At 41.2% G+C, this 12,600-nt stretch overlaps 1 protein-coding gene across 6 annotated transcripts in view; it reads left to right on the top strand.

Annotated features, from left to right (window-relative positions):
• The window catches only part of ate1.L (arginyltransferase 1 L homeolog), a 61,038-nt gene extending 49,019 nt beyond the window's left edge, over positions 1–12,019 (top strand). For 5 of the 6 annotated variants that reach the window (XM_018224216.2, XM_018224219.2, XM_018224215.2 and 2 more), the window contains 2 exons: positions 7,971–8,091; positions 9,433–12,019. In XM_018224216.2, coding sequence (XP_018079705.1) covers positions 7,971–8,091; positions 9,433–9,611 — 300 coding nt within the window. In that variant the 3' untranslated portion in view covers positions 9,612–12,019. 6 annotated transcript variants of the gene reach the window in all.
• The last annotated feature ends 581 nt before the right edge of the window (positions 12,020–12,600 follow it).

The raw sequence follows: 12,600 nt of genomic DNA on the forward strand, positions 1-12,600 counted from the left end.
GCCAATAAATCTCTTGCAGGCAATAGAAGGAACAGCGAGATACAGTGCAGATGAAGAGAAGATTTGCACAGGCAGCACAGCAGCTAAACCCCGTATGGAAACCAGCTAGGGATAAAGTCATTTATATTCTCCATCATTGTGCCCTTTGTTTGAGGGGTTGTATGCACATGCACTCCTCGCTGTGGGGTATTTTTTTGGCATTCTGTTTCCTCCGAGAGCTAATGTTGGCACACATGAAACTGCATGCATAATAACATTCCATGTCTTTCCTGTGTAAAGCTGAGCTCTCAGGGCCTCTGCAAGTGTCGGGATATACAGTCTTTGGTTTGTTTTTACAGAGGGTGAGGTAAAGTCACATACCAAGAATTCTGAGCAAGTGCTGGGTTTGTACTGAATGCCCTACAGGGCTTTGGTTTATAGCCAACCAGTGGCTTTTCTTAATAGCACGCCCCTCCTTCTATCCATGCCATTGCCCAGGCTAGAGAGAATGCTGTACAGCTGGCTACTTTCACTTCAAGCTCTGTACATAATATAACTCTGTTCTTCACTCATCATTTATTTATATTGCACCAACATACTAAGTAGGTGAGCTCACATTGGCCATTCTAGCTTGGCTGCCGGTGTTAGCTCTGAACCAGAGCTTGATACAGTAGATACCGTTGCAGTCGGCAGCCTTATTGCCCTAGTGACGGTAGCCTAAAGGATAATTATGAAATATTGGGTTTATCCTCCTTTAAAGTCTAGGAATGTAGGCAGCACAATTAAAGGAGGCTAGGGGCTGTTGAAATATATATTCCCTGTGCAGCAGCCATATACAAATTGAGTAATGGCCCCATGATTTAAAGGGATACTGTCATAAATCAGTTAATAGTGCTGCTCCAGCAGAATTCTGCACTGAAATCCATTTCTCAAAAGAGCAAAAAGATTTTTTTTATATTCAATTTTGAAATCTGACATGGGGCTAGACATATTGTCAATTTCCCAGCTGCCCCAAGTCATGTGACTTGTGCTCTGATAAACTTCAGTCACTCTTTACTGCTGTACTCCCTTTCCCCCCAGTTGCCCAACAGAACAATGGGAAGGTAACCAGATAGCAGCTCCCTAACACAAGATAACGGCTGCCTGGTAGATCTAAGAACAGCACTCAATAGTAAAATCCAGGTCCCACTGAGACTCCTTCAGTTACATTGAGAAGGAAAAACAGCAGCCTGCCATAAAGCTTTTCTCTCTAAAGTGCAGGCACAAGTCACATGACCAGGGGCAGCTGGGAAATTAACAAAATGTCTAGCCCCATGTCAAAATTCAAAATTGAATATAAAAAAATCTGTTTGCTCTATGAGAAATGGATTTCAGTGCAGAATTCTGCTGGAGTAGCACTATTAACTGATGCGTTTTGAAAAAAACATGTTTTTCAATGACAGGATCCCTTTAGAATATTAGTGATATGCGGGTTGAGAAAACCTCGACCTGACCCAAACCTGCACCCGCCCGAGGGCAACGGGCAACCCGCAAGAGGAGCAGCCCGCACAACACTACTGGATAGTAACCTATAAATTCAACGGTGGCCATAAACGTTATTATAATAACAAACGTTAACCGTTTTCAATATAGACATTTAGAGCTGAATCGTCGGATATACAGGTAAAAACAATAGAATTCTACCTCTATCCAAGTCTTTGGCAGATATAGGTCATCTTGTCTTCCACAATACACGCACCAAATATTGTAGCAAACTTTGTTTCGTACAATATCTGTGCATGTATGGCCACCTTAAGGGCTATCATTTAATTTGAATAAGGGTTGCTTTAGGGAAATGCACTGTGTGTTAAGTATGTGCTAATACATTCCTATTAAAGTGGTTTTTCACCTTTGAGTTAACCTTTAGTATGATTGAGAGAGTGATATTCTGCGACAATTTGCAATTGGTGTTTTTTGAGTTATTTCGCTTTTTATTCATCAGCTCTCCAGTTTGCAATTTCAGTGATCAGGTTGCTATGGTCTAAATTACCCTAGTAACCATGCATTGATTAGAATAAGAAACTGGAATATGAATAGGAGAGGCCTGAATTGAACGGTGAGTAATTACAAACAGCAATAACAGTACATATTTAGCTTTACTGAACATTGAATGTTATAATCTATAGGGAATGAGTCTTGCTGTATATACACACCCATAGATGGGTATGAGACCTGTTATCCAGAATACTTGGGACCTGGGGTTTTCCGGATAATGGATCTTTTCGTAATTTGGATCTTCATACCTTCAGTCTACGGGAAAATAATGTAAACATTGAATAAACCCAATAGGCTGGTTTTGCTTCCAATAAGGATTAATTATATCTTAGTTTGGATCAAGTACAAGGTACTGTTTTATTATAACACAGAAAAGGGAACTTTTTTTTTTTTTTAAATAAATTTGGTTAAAATTCCCATAATGCAGAGCTTTCTGGATAACGAGTTTCCAGATAATGGATCCCATACTTGTATAGGAATAATTTCTATATTCTCATAAAAAAGCATTTGCTTCCCTTTATGTCTTGTATCATGGCTACATATAACATTTATATACACGCTGCCACCAACTATGTCTGGATTCCGTTCAAAACACCGTAACCTTTTCAGGGAATCCATGCGGTTGGTACAGAATAAAGCAAATCTGCTTCCCTGACATTACACAGCACCCGTTGCGTTTCTATAAATATATATATATATGTATTTTCCCTGTAAAGGAAGAATCAGAAAAATGCTCTGGCGAATGCCTTATCTCTAAGCCGCCGGCGGAATGTGACATTAATTCCATTCATGGTCAGGGCTCTCCAAATCCGGACACTTTTTCTGTAAAACAAAACTTCCATTCCATGACTGTGCACCCCCCAAAGCGTTGGTGTCCTTAATGCGCATCTGATGACAGTTTAGAGGGAAGGTTTGTTTGTACAGGGGCGAGCTCCCTTCAACGGCAAAGCTTCCTTAATACCCCTTTAATAAAATCTCAACAGGGGTTATTGTGCCGCAACCGAATGCAGATGTGAGAGTGGGAATGGAGTGTGTGTTTAACCTCCCCTGTACCAGCCTGTGTGGACTCTGCTGCGTTAAATCTCCCCTTTGTTGCAGCCTTCTCCCTGATCTCCATGTGACCCTTTTCTCACTGGGATCTGACCGAGCAAACAATATTTGCAGTGCCTTCTACAAATCCCTCTCAGGCTTTTATTTTTCCTTTGAAATGTCTCCAGAGCTGAGGACTGGGAGAGGGGGCAGAGCTGCTGCTCGTGTCTGATCTTCCCCTGTCTGGGCATGTACCGTGTGCCAATATTCTGGTTTTATAGTATTTGTTTAAAAAAAAATAAAAAAATCCAGTTACACTAAAAAAAATCACTCTAAAAGTTCAGTTATTTCCCCAAATCTAGGGTTTGCATCCTTTATTAGCCCTGTTTTTTTTATTTTTTTATTTATTATTATTATATCCTCCACTCATGCATGTTGATGCACCGTGAAATCGGATAAAAATGCTCCAGGCAGTTTCACCTCGAGTGTGTTCTGTCATTTATTTTGTAGGAATGCAAGGGTAAAAATGTTACAATTTGATACATTGAAGGAAAACTGTACCCCCAAAATGAATACTTAAGCAACAGTGTGTGCACAGCGAATCGTACGATCCCAGGGGGTGGCCCTTATTTTTTAAAATGCCAATTTTCTATTTATGATTACCCAATGGCACATACTACTAGAAAAGCATATTATTCTGAAAATGGTTTATGTACATGAAGCAGGGTTTTACATATGAGCTGTTTTATGCAATATCTTTTTATAGAGACATACATTGTTTGGGGAGGTACAGTTTTCCTTTAATTGCTGCCATTTCTCAGTAGGAACAGCTTTAGCCCCTACAGAGCATGTTTACCAGACTTTACAGGGGTGGTTCACCTTTAAGTTAACTTTTAGTATGATCTAGAGAGGGATATTCTGAGACGATTTGCAATTGGTTTTCATTTTTTTATTATTTGTGATTTTTGAGTTATTTAGCTTTTTATTCAGCAGCTTTCCAGTTTGCGATTTCAGCAGTTTGGTTGCTAGGGTCCCCTAGCAACCATGCACTGATTTGAATAAGAAACTGGAATATGAATAGAAGACCTGAATAGAAAGATCAGTAATAAGAAATAACACTACATGTGTAGCCTCGCAGAACGTTTGTTTGTTTTTTTAAATCGGGTCAGTGACCCCCTTTTGAAATCTGGAAAGAAACCGAAGGCAACGCAAAAGCTATAAAAAAAGAAAAAATGAAAACCAATTGAAAAGTTGCTTAGAATTAGCCATTCCCTTAAAGGTGAACCACCTCTTTTAAGTTAACTTTTAGTATGTTATAGAATAGCTAATTCTAAGCAACTTTTCATTGGCCTTCATGTTTATAGTTTATCTGTTCCTTCTTCTGACTCTTTTTCCAGCTTTCAAATGGGGGTCACTGACCCAATCAAAAAATCAAATGCTCTGTAAAGCTACAAATGTATTACTATTACTACTTTTTATTACTCATCTTTTTATTCAGGCCTCTCATTCATATTCCAGTCTCTTGTCAATGCATGGTTGCTAGGATGATTTGGACCCTTGCAACCAGATTGCAGAAATTGTAAACTGGAGAGCTGCCGAATAAAAAAGCTAAATAACTAAATGGAAACCAATTGCAAATTGTCTGAGAATATCACTATCTACATCATACTAAAAGTTAACTTGAACCCTTGGTTCAAGGGCACCCATCATAGGAAAATTCTTTGCCCCCACAGTGATCCTGCACTTTGGATGGTGGAAACAATAGTATCTGGACCAGAAAATGCTCCTAGCAAGAGAAATGCCTCCCTCGCCCCAATACTTGTAAACCTATTTGAACCCGCAACCCCCCCCCCCCAGTAGTGTGAATAAATCTTTTTCTAGTATAATATATCCAAACGGCACATATTAAACTTCATACATGTTGAATTTGTTTTTAAATATCTTTTGTCCAAGAAAGCGAGTGCTAATCCTTTATCTGTGCATCATGAATGACCCTCATTTATATACATTAAAAAGAGAGCTGCACAATTGCGATGTGCAAATTCCTGTCCAACAGGATGAATGAGAGCTAAGCTCTAGTCCTGCTTGTAACTTCCTGGAGGGGTCCCTTTAAGGGTCAGCGCTCACTGAAGTCAGTTTAGCCAAGTCAGGAGTGAACCGAGTGATCTCCAGTAAGAATTCACTCTAATCTCTTTTGGGATTAAAATAACTGAATGTGTTTATGGAGATTACGGATTATGCTTCTCTTTTGATGTTTAAAAGGTTTTTGTAGGCTTTGGAAAAATCCCCTCAAGTTTCCTATTTGCTAGGTGATTCTGATGGGCCTTTTCTTCATACACAGCCCTAGGCAGCAATATCAGGGAACAGCAAGGCTTCACGGGATTACATATAAATATCCCCCAAGGCCAGCTCAGGCAACTAGCAATCACTTTGGAAACAGAAGGAGCAACTTGGGGCCATTTCTTCATCTCTGTACTGTTTTGCTACTCTCAACTTCAGATCAGTGCATTCCTCTATATAAACATCTACCTAGTAGACTTTAAAGGGATTCTGTCATGATTTTTATGATGTACCGTTATTTTATATTTCTAAAATACACTGTTTGCAACACAAATAATTCACTCTACAATATAACATTTAATTCCTGAAAACACAAGTGTATTTTGTTTAGTTGTAATATTGTCGTGTAGGTGCATCTCAGGTCATTTTGCCTGGTCATGTGCTTTCAGAAAGAACCAGCACTTTAGAATGGAACTGCTTTCGGGCAGACTGTTTCTCATACTCAATGTAACTGAATGTGTCACAGTGGGACCTGGATTTTACTATTGAGTGCTGTTCTTAGGTCTACCAGGCATTAGGGAGCTGCTATCTGGTTACCTTCCCATTGTTCTGTTGTTAGGCTGCTGGAGGGGAAAAGGAGGGGTTGATATCACTCCAAATTGCAGTATAGAGTGACTGAGCACATGTCACATGACTGGGGACAGCTGGGAAGGCATTAGGGAGCTGCTATCTGGTTACCTTCCCATTGTTCTGTTGTTAGGCTGCTGGAGGGGAAAAGGAGGGGTTGATATCACTCCAAATTGCAGTATAGAGTGACTGAGCACATGTCACATGACTGGGGACAGCTGGGAAACTGACTGTCTAGCCCTATGTCAGATTTCAAAATTAAATAGAAAAAAAATCTGTTTGCTCTTTTGAGAAACTGATTCAGTGCAGAATTCTGCTGGGGCAGCACTATTAACTGATGCGTTTAAAAAATAAAAATTCCCATGACGTTATCCCTTTAAATGTGAGCTTCAAATCCAGAGCCTTCAAAAACTTCTCAGACATGCCAACAGTGATAACAATCTCCTCGGTGCCACTTGTATTTATGTTTGTGTAAATGTTGGAGGTCTCAGCTGTGTAGAATCCTTCGCCACACAAGTGGGCATGGAATATACACCAAGAGGTGTGTAATTTACATTGACTGGGGCATAAGTGCAAGACTGGATTAGATGTTTGGCCAGTGCTCAGGTAGCTTTGGAGGGTTCTACATTTTGTATCCATGAGCCATATTATAGTATATAAAGTATTAGGGAGCTACAGAAGCTCCAAATAAGTCCTTGGTGTTTGCTGATTAAGGCAACTACTAGCTATTTCTTTGCTTCGTGTGAACATCCACCTTGCGGGAGGCTCTGTTTGGCTCCACATTTGTATCTTTATTGTTCCAAAACTTGCTCCTAAACCAGATATTGAACTATGAGCACCTGCTTTGAGATCACTGGAAGGTTGGATCAGTACTATATGGATGAATTCAGGGATGATCTTCAACGGAGGAGCAGCAGGAGCTAGAGAGAGAGATCTAGTGTAGGACTCAGCAGCTGAAGACAGGTGGTGGCACTGAGAGGAAAGCAGGAGTTGGTCAGAAATGTATGGACACACAAGAGAAGAGCGGTATTGAGGTGCAGGGTAATGAAGGCTTTGAAACTCGCAAGAAGGATTTTGTACCTTATTCTCTGCTTAATTGGGAAGACTGAATAAAGATTTCAACAGTAGAGAAGCCCATTTCTCTCAAACCAGAGGAGGAACAACATCTAGGTATCTACTAAAACAGAATTTGTGGGCTTAAAACGGATATGCTCTCAGGCCTCTGCCTAACTTACCCTCCCATAAATCTGAAAATGCAATGCTGAGGGCTTTTGTCAGGGGCACAGTCAGGGGCATGTTCATTCATATTTATCTGTGTAATTTCCTGGTGACCTTAAGTTGTCCTTCCAAGCAGCTAGATTGTATATTGGAAGCCTTCACAATGAGTTCATCACCTCGGTTATGTATAATGACTATTTACAGAATTTTACTAAATTTAAACATCTGCTCATTCAAATGAAATCCACAAATGCAGAACTGTGTCTTTTGATCCAGAGGGTGCAGTGAACTCTTGTTTATTTGCACTTTGCCTGACACCCTGGAGGTGAAGACCCTCTGCTGTCAATGGTGGGATAAGGCCTTTCCTGTACAAATGCAAAGCTATTTTGGGTATAAATCTTGCTTATTATCACTGCTGATTCCAAGTCTCTCTTGGGATAATTTATAACATTGAAATAAAATGTTGTTGATTCCACTGGTGTATTTTAATCTTAATCTTTTGAGGTTCCAGCTTTAAAGAGAAAATTAAAGGGATGAAAGTAACCCCCCATCCAAAAGGATGCCGTCCAATCAGGTCTTTCAAAGCTGGTTGAAAGTGGGTGTCCTTGTGCAAACATGAGCATAGTCCTGCTGATCAACTAGGCAGCAGTGGGAATCCAGAGTGGGCACAAATGCCTGACAGCTAGGGAACTCCTATAATATCAGTAATACTTACATTTATATGTTCATGGCAATAATATGTCATATGTAAATGACACAAGTGTTTGGTTTCACCTGTCACTCCTGCTTCTTTTTTTTTTCAGGGTCAGTATAAACCGTCGGATTTGTTGTGCCCTGAAACCTATTTATGGACGCCCATAGAGAAATGTCTGCCCCTCCTGGAACTTTCTAAATACACTCGCTTTAATAGCAACCCTAAAGAAGGTATGTTGTGATCCAAAGGCGTTTGGGTAGTAGGGGCAGCCTCCTTGATACCTCATATGCTTCTAATTGCTGAATAAATTACTATAACAGATTTAGGCATCTGCTCACAGTGGAAATAACAACAAGAACTTAAGTTTATTCAAACTGAAATGTGCATAACAAGCATAGTCTGGTAGGAGGTTGATTTATGTCATGTTATATATGACGCCCAATGAGCTCATCACTAAGCCTAGAGAATAGCCAGGTGCCCAGGTAATCTAATAACTGGGGGCCTCAACTAACTATGTTAGCCATCTGGTTAGACTACGAGTTGCATCTAGTTAGTTAGTAAGCTAGTAGACCGTATGGGCCCATGTAAGGTTACCATAGATCCGGGATCCCCAACCATTTTTGTCCATGAGCCGCATTCAATGTAAATAAAAGTTGAGGAGCAACAGAAGCATGCAAAAAGTTCTCTGGGGTGCCAATTATGGGCTGTGGTAGCCCCTATGTGGACCTACAGGAGGCTCAGTTTGGCACCTGATTTTTATGCAACCAAAACTAGCCCCCCAAGCCAGGAATCCAAAAATAAGCACCTGCTTTAAGACCACTGGAAGCAACATCCACGGGGTTGGTGAGCAATATGTTGGGGTTGGAATCACTACCATAGATATTTGCAAGCAGCAGTGGACCAGGCCCTCACAGAAAAAAACCTCTTAGGGGGGCATGCATCCCTCTCTCATCCCTTTGGATGGGAGACAGAGTTTGATGCCAGCTGGGATGGGGGCGGTTCCTTACATTAGACCCCATGATCCGAGCCCCCTTGTATCCTGCCCCACAACTGCAGGCTCTGCTGTATGGTAGTTAAGCCACTGCCCACAGTAAAGATGGCTTATTGTGTTAATACTGGAAAGGTAATGGCATGCACCAGGGGTAGGCAAAGAGGATTTCTTTGCATATAAACCTACTGTACACACACATATACACACAGCAGTTTTAGGCTCTGTATTGAACATTGTAGACCGAGTATTGCAGTAGACAGCAACATAATGATTTAATCTATTGCATTTCACCACAAAGACCCCCTGCCCTGATGTTTCTCTTTGTCACTCTGTAATACACTTTCTTGATGCCGTCTTCATAAGAGTACAAAGTGAGAAGAATTTCAGCTTTCTTTAATATGGTGCCCAGTGCTGTGCAAAGGCAGTTTGTATATGTGTGTACCCCAGCTGTGCTACAGATGTTATCCATGCGTACTCCGCTCTACAGAACCTTTCCCGTTTCTCCTGCGCTCTACATATACTCTTGCTTATGTATGATGAACAATAGAAGTGACCTGGCCACCTCTGCTTGAATTCACAGGGGACAGAGATCTCCTGACGGAGCTGGGACGGGTCCGGGTCCTGTATAAACGCACGGTGATGCCCTACAGCATATACAAGAAGAGGCGCAAAGGTCCGAACGACGAGGTGGCCGTCAAGCAATACGCAGGCCTAGTGGGTCAGACCTGTGCAGAACGCATGTTGCTGTATCGCAACTGAGACAGACAATGAATGTGTGATTCCCAGGGGTGGGTGGGGGGTATGTACTGCATGCTATTTTGTTTTAAAACTGTATGGAGTCGGCTTTAATGAAGGAATAGGTGTTAGGCAGCAAAAATTAGCAGCACCCAACTGTCTTCTCCAACGCCTTCCTTTATGCACTGACTTAGAGCACTATGCAAGGGCCTGCAAATCTTACAGCATTAACAGCCAATGTTAGGCTCTCCGGCTTTCAATCAACCACAACCTCCATGATCCTCAGGTACTTGTTACTTGGCAGAGAATGATTGGAGTTGTACATTTGTAAACGCTGGAGAGCCTTAGATTACTCCCCCCCCCCCGTCCTATGGTCTCGTGTCCACCATCTCTGCAGACTTGAACTAGGGAAGCGTTGGGGTGGCAGACATCGCTCATTTAAGTTATTTATTATTTTAGATTATGCTGACTTGCCTGCCTGTGTGTTTTGATTAGCGCTTATTTAGGCTTTTGATTGGCAGATGCAGAATGTTGGCAGTTCTAGGCTTAGCCCAACGGAATCCCATTATGTTTTGCCAAAGGCAAGAACAACCTACTGCGTTCATTCCAAATGTTCCCTGCTATGTTCTCAGCAAGTGATTTTATGAGGTGTCCTTCAGATCTGAGCACACTCTTCATACGGCACGGTCCGATAGTGGAGCACGTGCAAACGAGCCGTTGGAATGAGCGACAGCAGTAAGTGTATCAAGCATCATCGAGTTGTTCTGTTTGATTGTTTAAATTTAGAACACGTACATGTGAGAACAGCCTTATTTTACTACTTGTTACAGACTAAGCTGCCCCCACCCACACACATACATACACTTATATCTTTACTTTCTATGTGCCACATCATGTAACTGGATAGGTGAAGGCAAAAGAAGCTAGATAACAATATGGACTTCATATACTGTACACTTCTTGTTGTTATGTCTCATTGTGAAGTGTCCTTAGAAGCATCCCTGAAAGTCAGCGACTTCCAAACTGTGGGCCCCGTCTCCTTGGTGGAGGGTTTAGAATGGGGGTCCCCAACCTTTTTTACCCATAAGTATCATTCAGATGTAAAAAGAGTTGAGGATCAACGCAAGCATGAAAAATGTGATTGGCCATGTGGTAGCCCCCTATGACGCCTGGTTTTTATGCAACCAAAACTTGCCTCCAAGCCAGGAATTCAAATATAAGCACCTGCTTTGAGGCCACTGGGAGCAACATCCAAGGGGTTGGTGAGCAACTTGTTACTGATGAGCCACTGGTTGGAGACCACTAATTTAGAGCAGTGCAATGGGGGACTCATGCCTCTTTGGTTTTGCTTAAAAGATAAGTAAACCTTGAAAATAAGTGAATTGCACTTTTGCAATGTACATTCCTTATTTATTTTTTTTTTTTAATTCCAAGATATTAAAGGTTACCTGTACTGTTAAATGAATTTGTTTTGTTTTAATGTTTTTCTGGTTAGGAAACCTTTCTCAAATTTTTCCTAACCAGAAGAACATCAAGCAGCCTCTTCCTTGACTACTTAAGTGGTCAGAAAATGACCAGCAGGTGGCGCTGTCGTAACAAAATTAAATCATATTAACAGTACATGTAACCTTTTAATATCTTGGGGGAAAGAACTAATGAATTTACATTGCAAAAGTGCTTAGAATAGCACCCTCATCAATATTGACTTATTTTTATGGTTCCTTTAAAGGTGCGTTAGCGTATGCTATGGAGTAAAAATGTATAAAGAGTCCTAAGTATTTCGGGAACTCTGGCTGAAGGACTGATATACACCATTGTTACCCTATATCTGTAATCTTGGTATAAGGGAATGGGGGGACCTGGCAAAACATTGAACCTTCAAGTGGGACTTGAACTGAAAAAGTCTGACAACTACTGCTGAAAGCCCATCATATTTTACTTTATGATGTCATTGGTCTAAACACTATTGCTTTTTAACAATGACAGTGGCCAATTAGGTGAGGCCTATGGCACACATAAAACACCCCATTAGCCCTGCTGCCCCCCATGCTTCATGCCATTGAATGGAAACTGTCCCAAAAAAAGCCACATTTGAGGCAGTTTCTGTTTACATGAAAGACAGGAGGCACATGGGGGGTTGACCTGGTGCTACATGGGACCCCCACCTTAAGTAGGATTCTGTGCAATCCTGCCCACTTGGGAAGTGTTCCATTACTGTTCTTCAGTATCTGGATCTGTAGCTGCACTTCAGGGAAGCTGTCACTCTTTGCCTTTCATATAAACACTGTACAAATCCAACCACTGAAAGCATTATTGGTCATTTGTTTTCTTTTGTATTGTTGACATTAATAATATACATAATTATAACATAATATCACACAGATCTTAATATTCTAAGCTGCCACAATAAATATGTTCCACATTTAAACAGACCGCTAAGCCTTTGGGTACACTCTTACATATAGGGTTGCCACCTTTTCTGGAAAAAAATATAAATAGTATCAGTTGACAGACCTTCCTCTGCTCATATTTGGCAAGAAATCGATCGATGTCCGCCAGGCCTGGACTGGCAATCTGTGGGTTCTGGCAAATGCCAGAGGGGCTGCTATAAGGTGCCATAGAAAGTCAGTATTTAGTGGGCTGGTGGGGGGCTGATTGGGCCTCTGTGTACCTGAAATGCCGGGGCCTATTTTAATTCTCAGTCCGGACCTGTCCGCTGCTACTTTCTATCGGGGAATCAGCCAATGAGAGGGACTGCAACATCGCATCCATTGAGATCAGTTCACAATGGCTGAAGAAGAAGGTCGGTGCAATCTTGATAAAAGCATTTATGAACTAACTACATAGTATGCTGAGTATCCTGAAAGTGATAGAATTAAATCTGGTTGGACATGAGAGATCTACTCTCGTCTCTACAGACAAGCATATCATTCTGTGTATAACCAGATAAAAGAATATTTCAAGAGCTCTTCATACAACTATTCCTTCTTATAGGGATGGCAAGAAAACCACC

The sequence above is a fragment of the Xenopus laevis genome, chromosome 7L (genome assembly GCF_017654675.1).
Source record: "Xenopus laevis strain J_2021 chromosome 7L, Xenopus_laevis_v10.1, whole genome shotgun sequence".
Classification (NCBI taxonomy): domain Eukaryota; kingdom Metazoa; phylum Chordata; class Amphibia; order Anura; family Pipidae; genus Xenopus; species Xenopus laevis.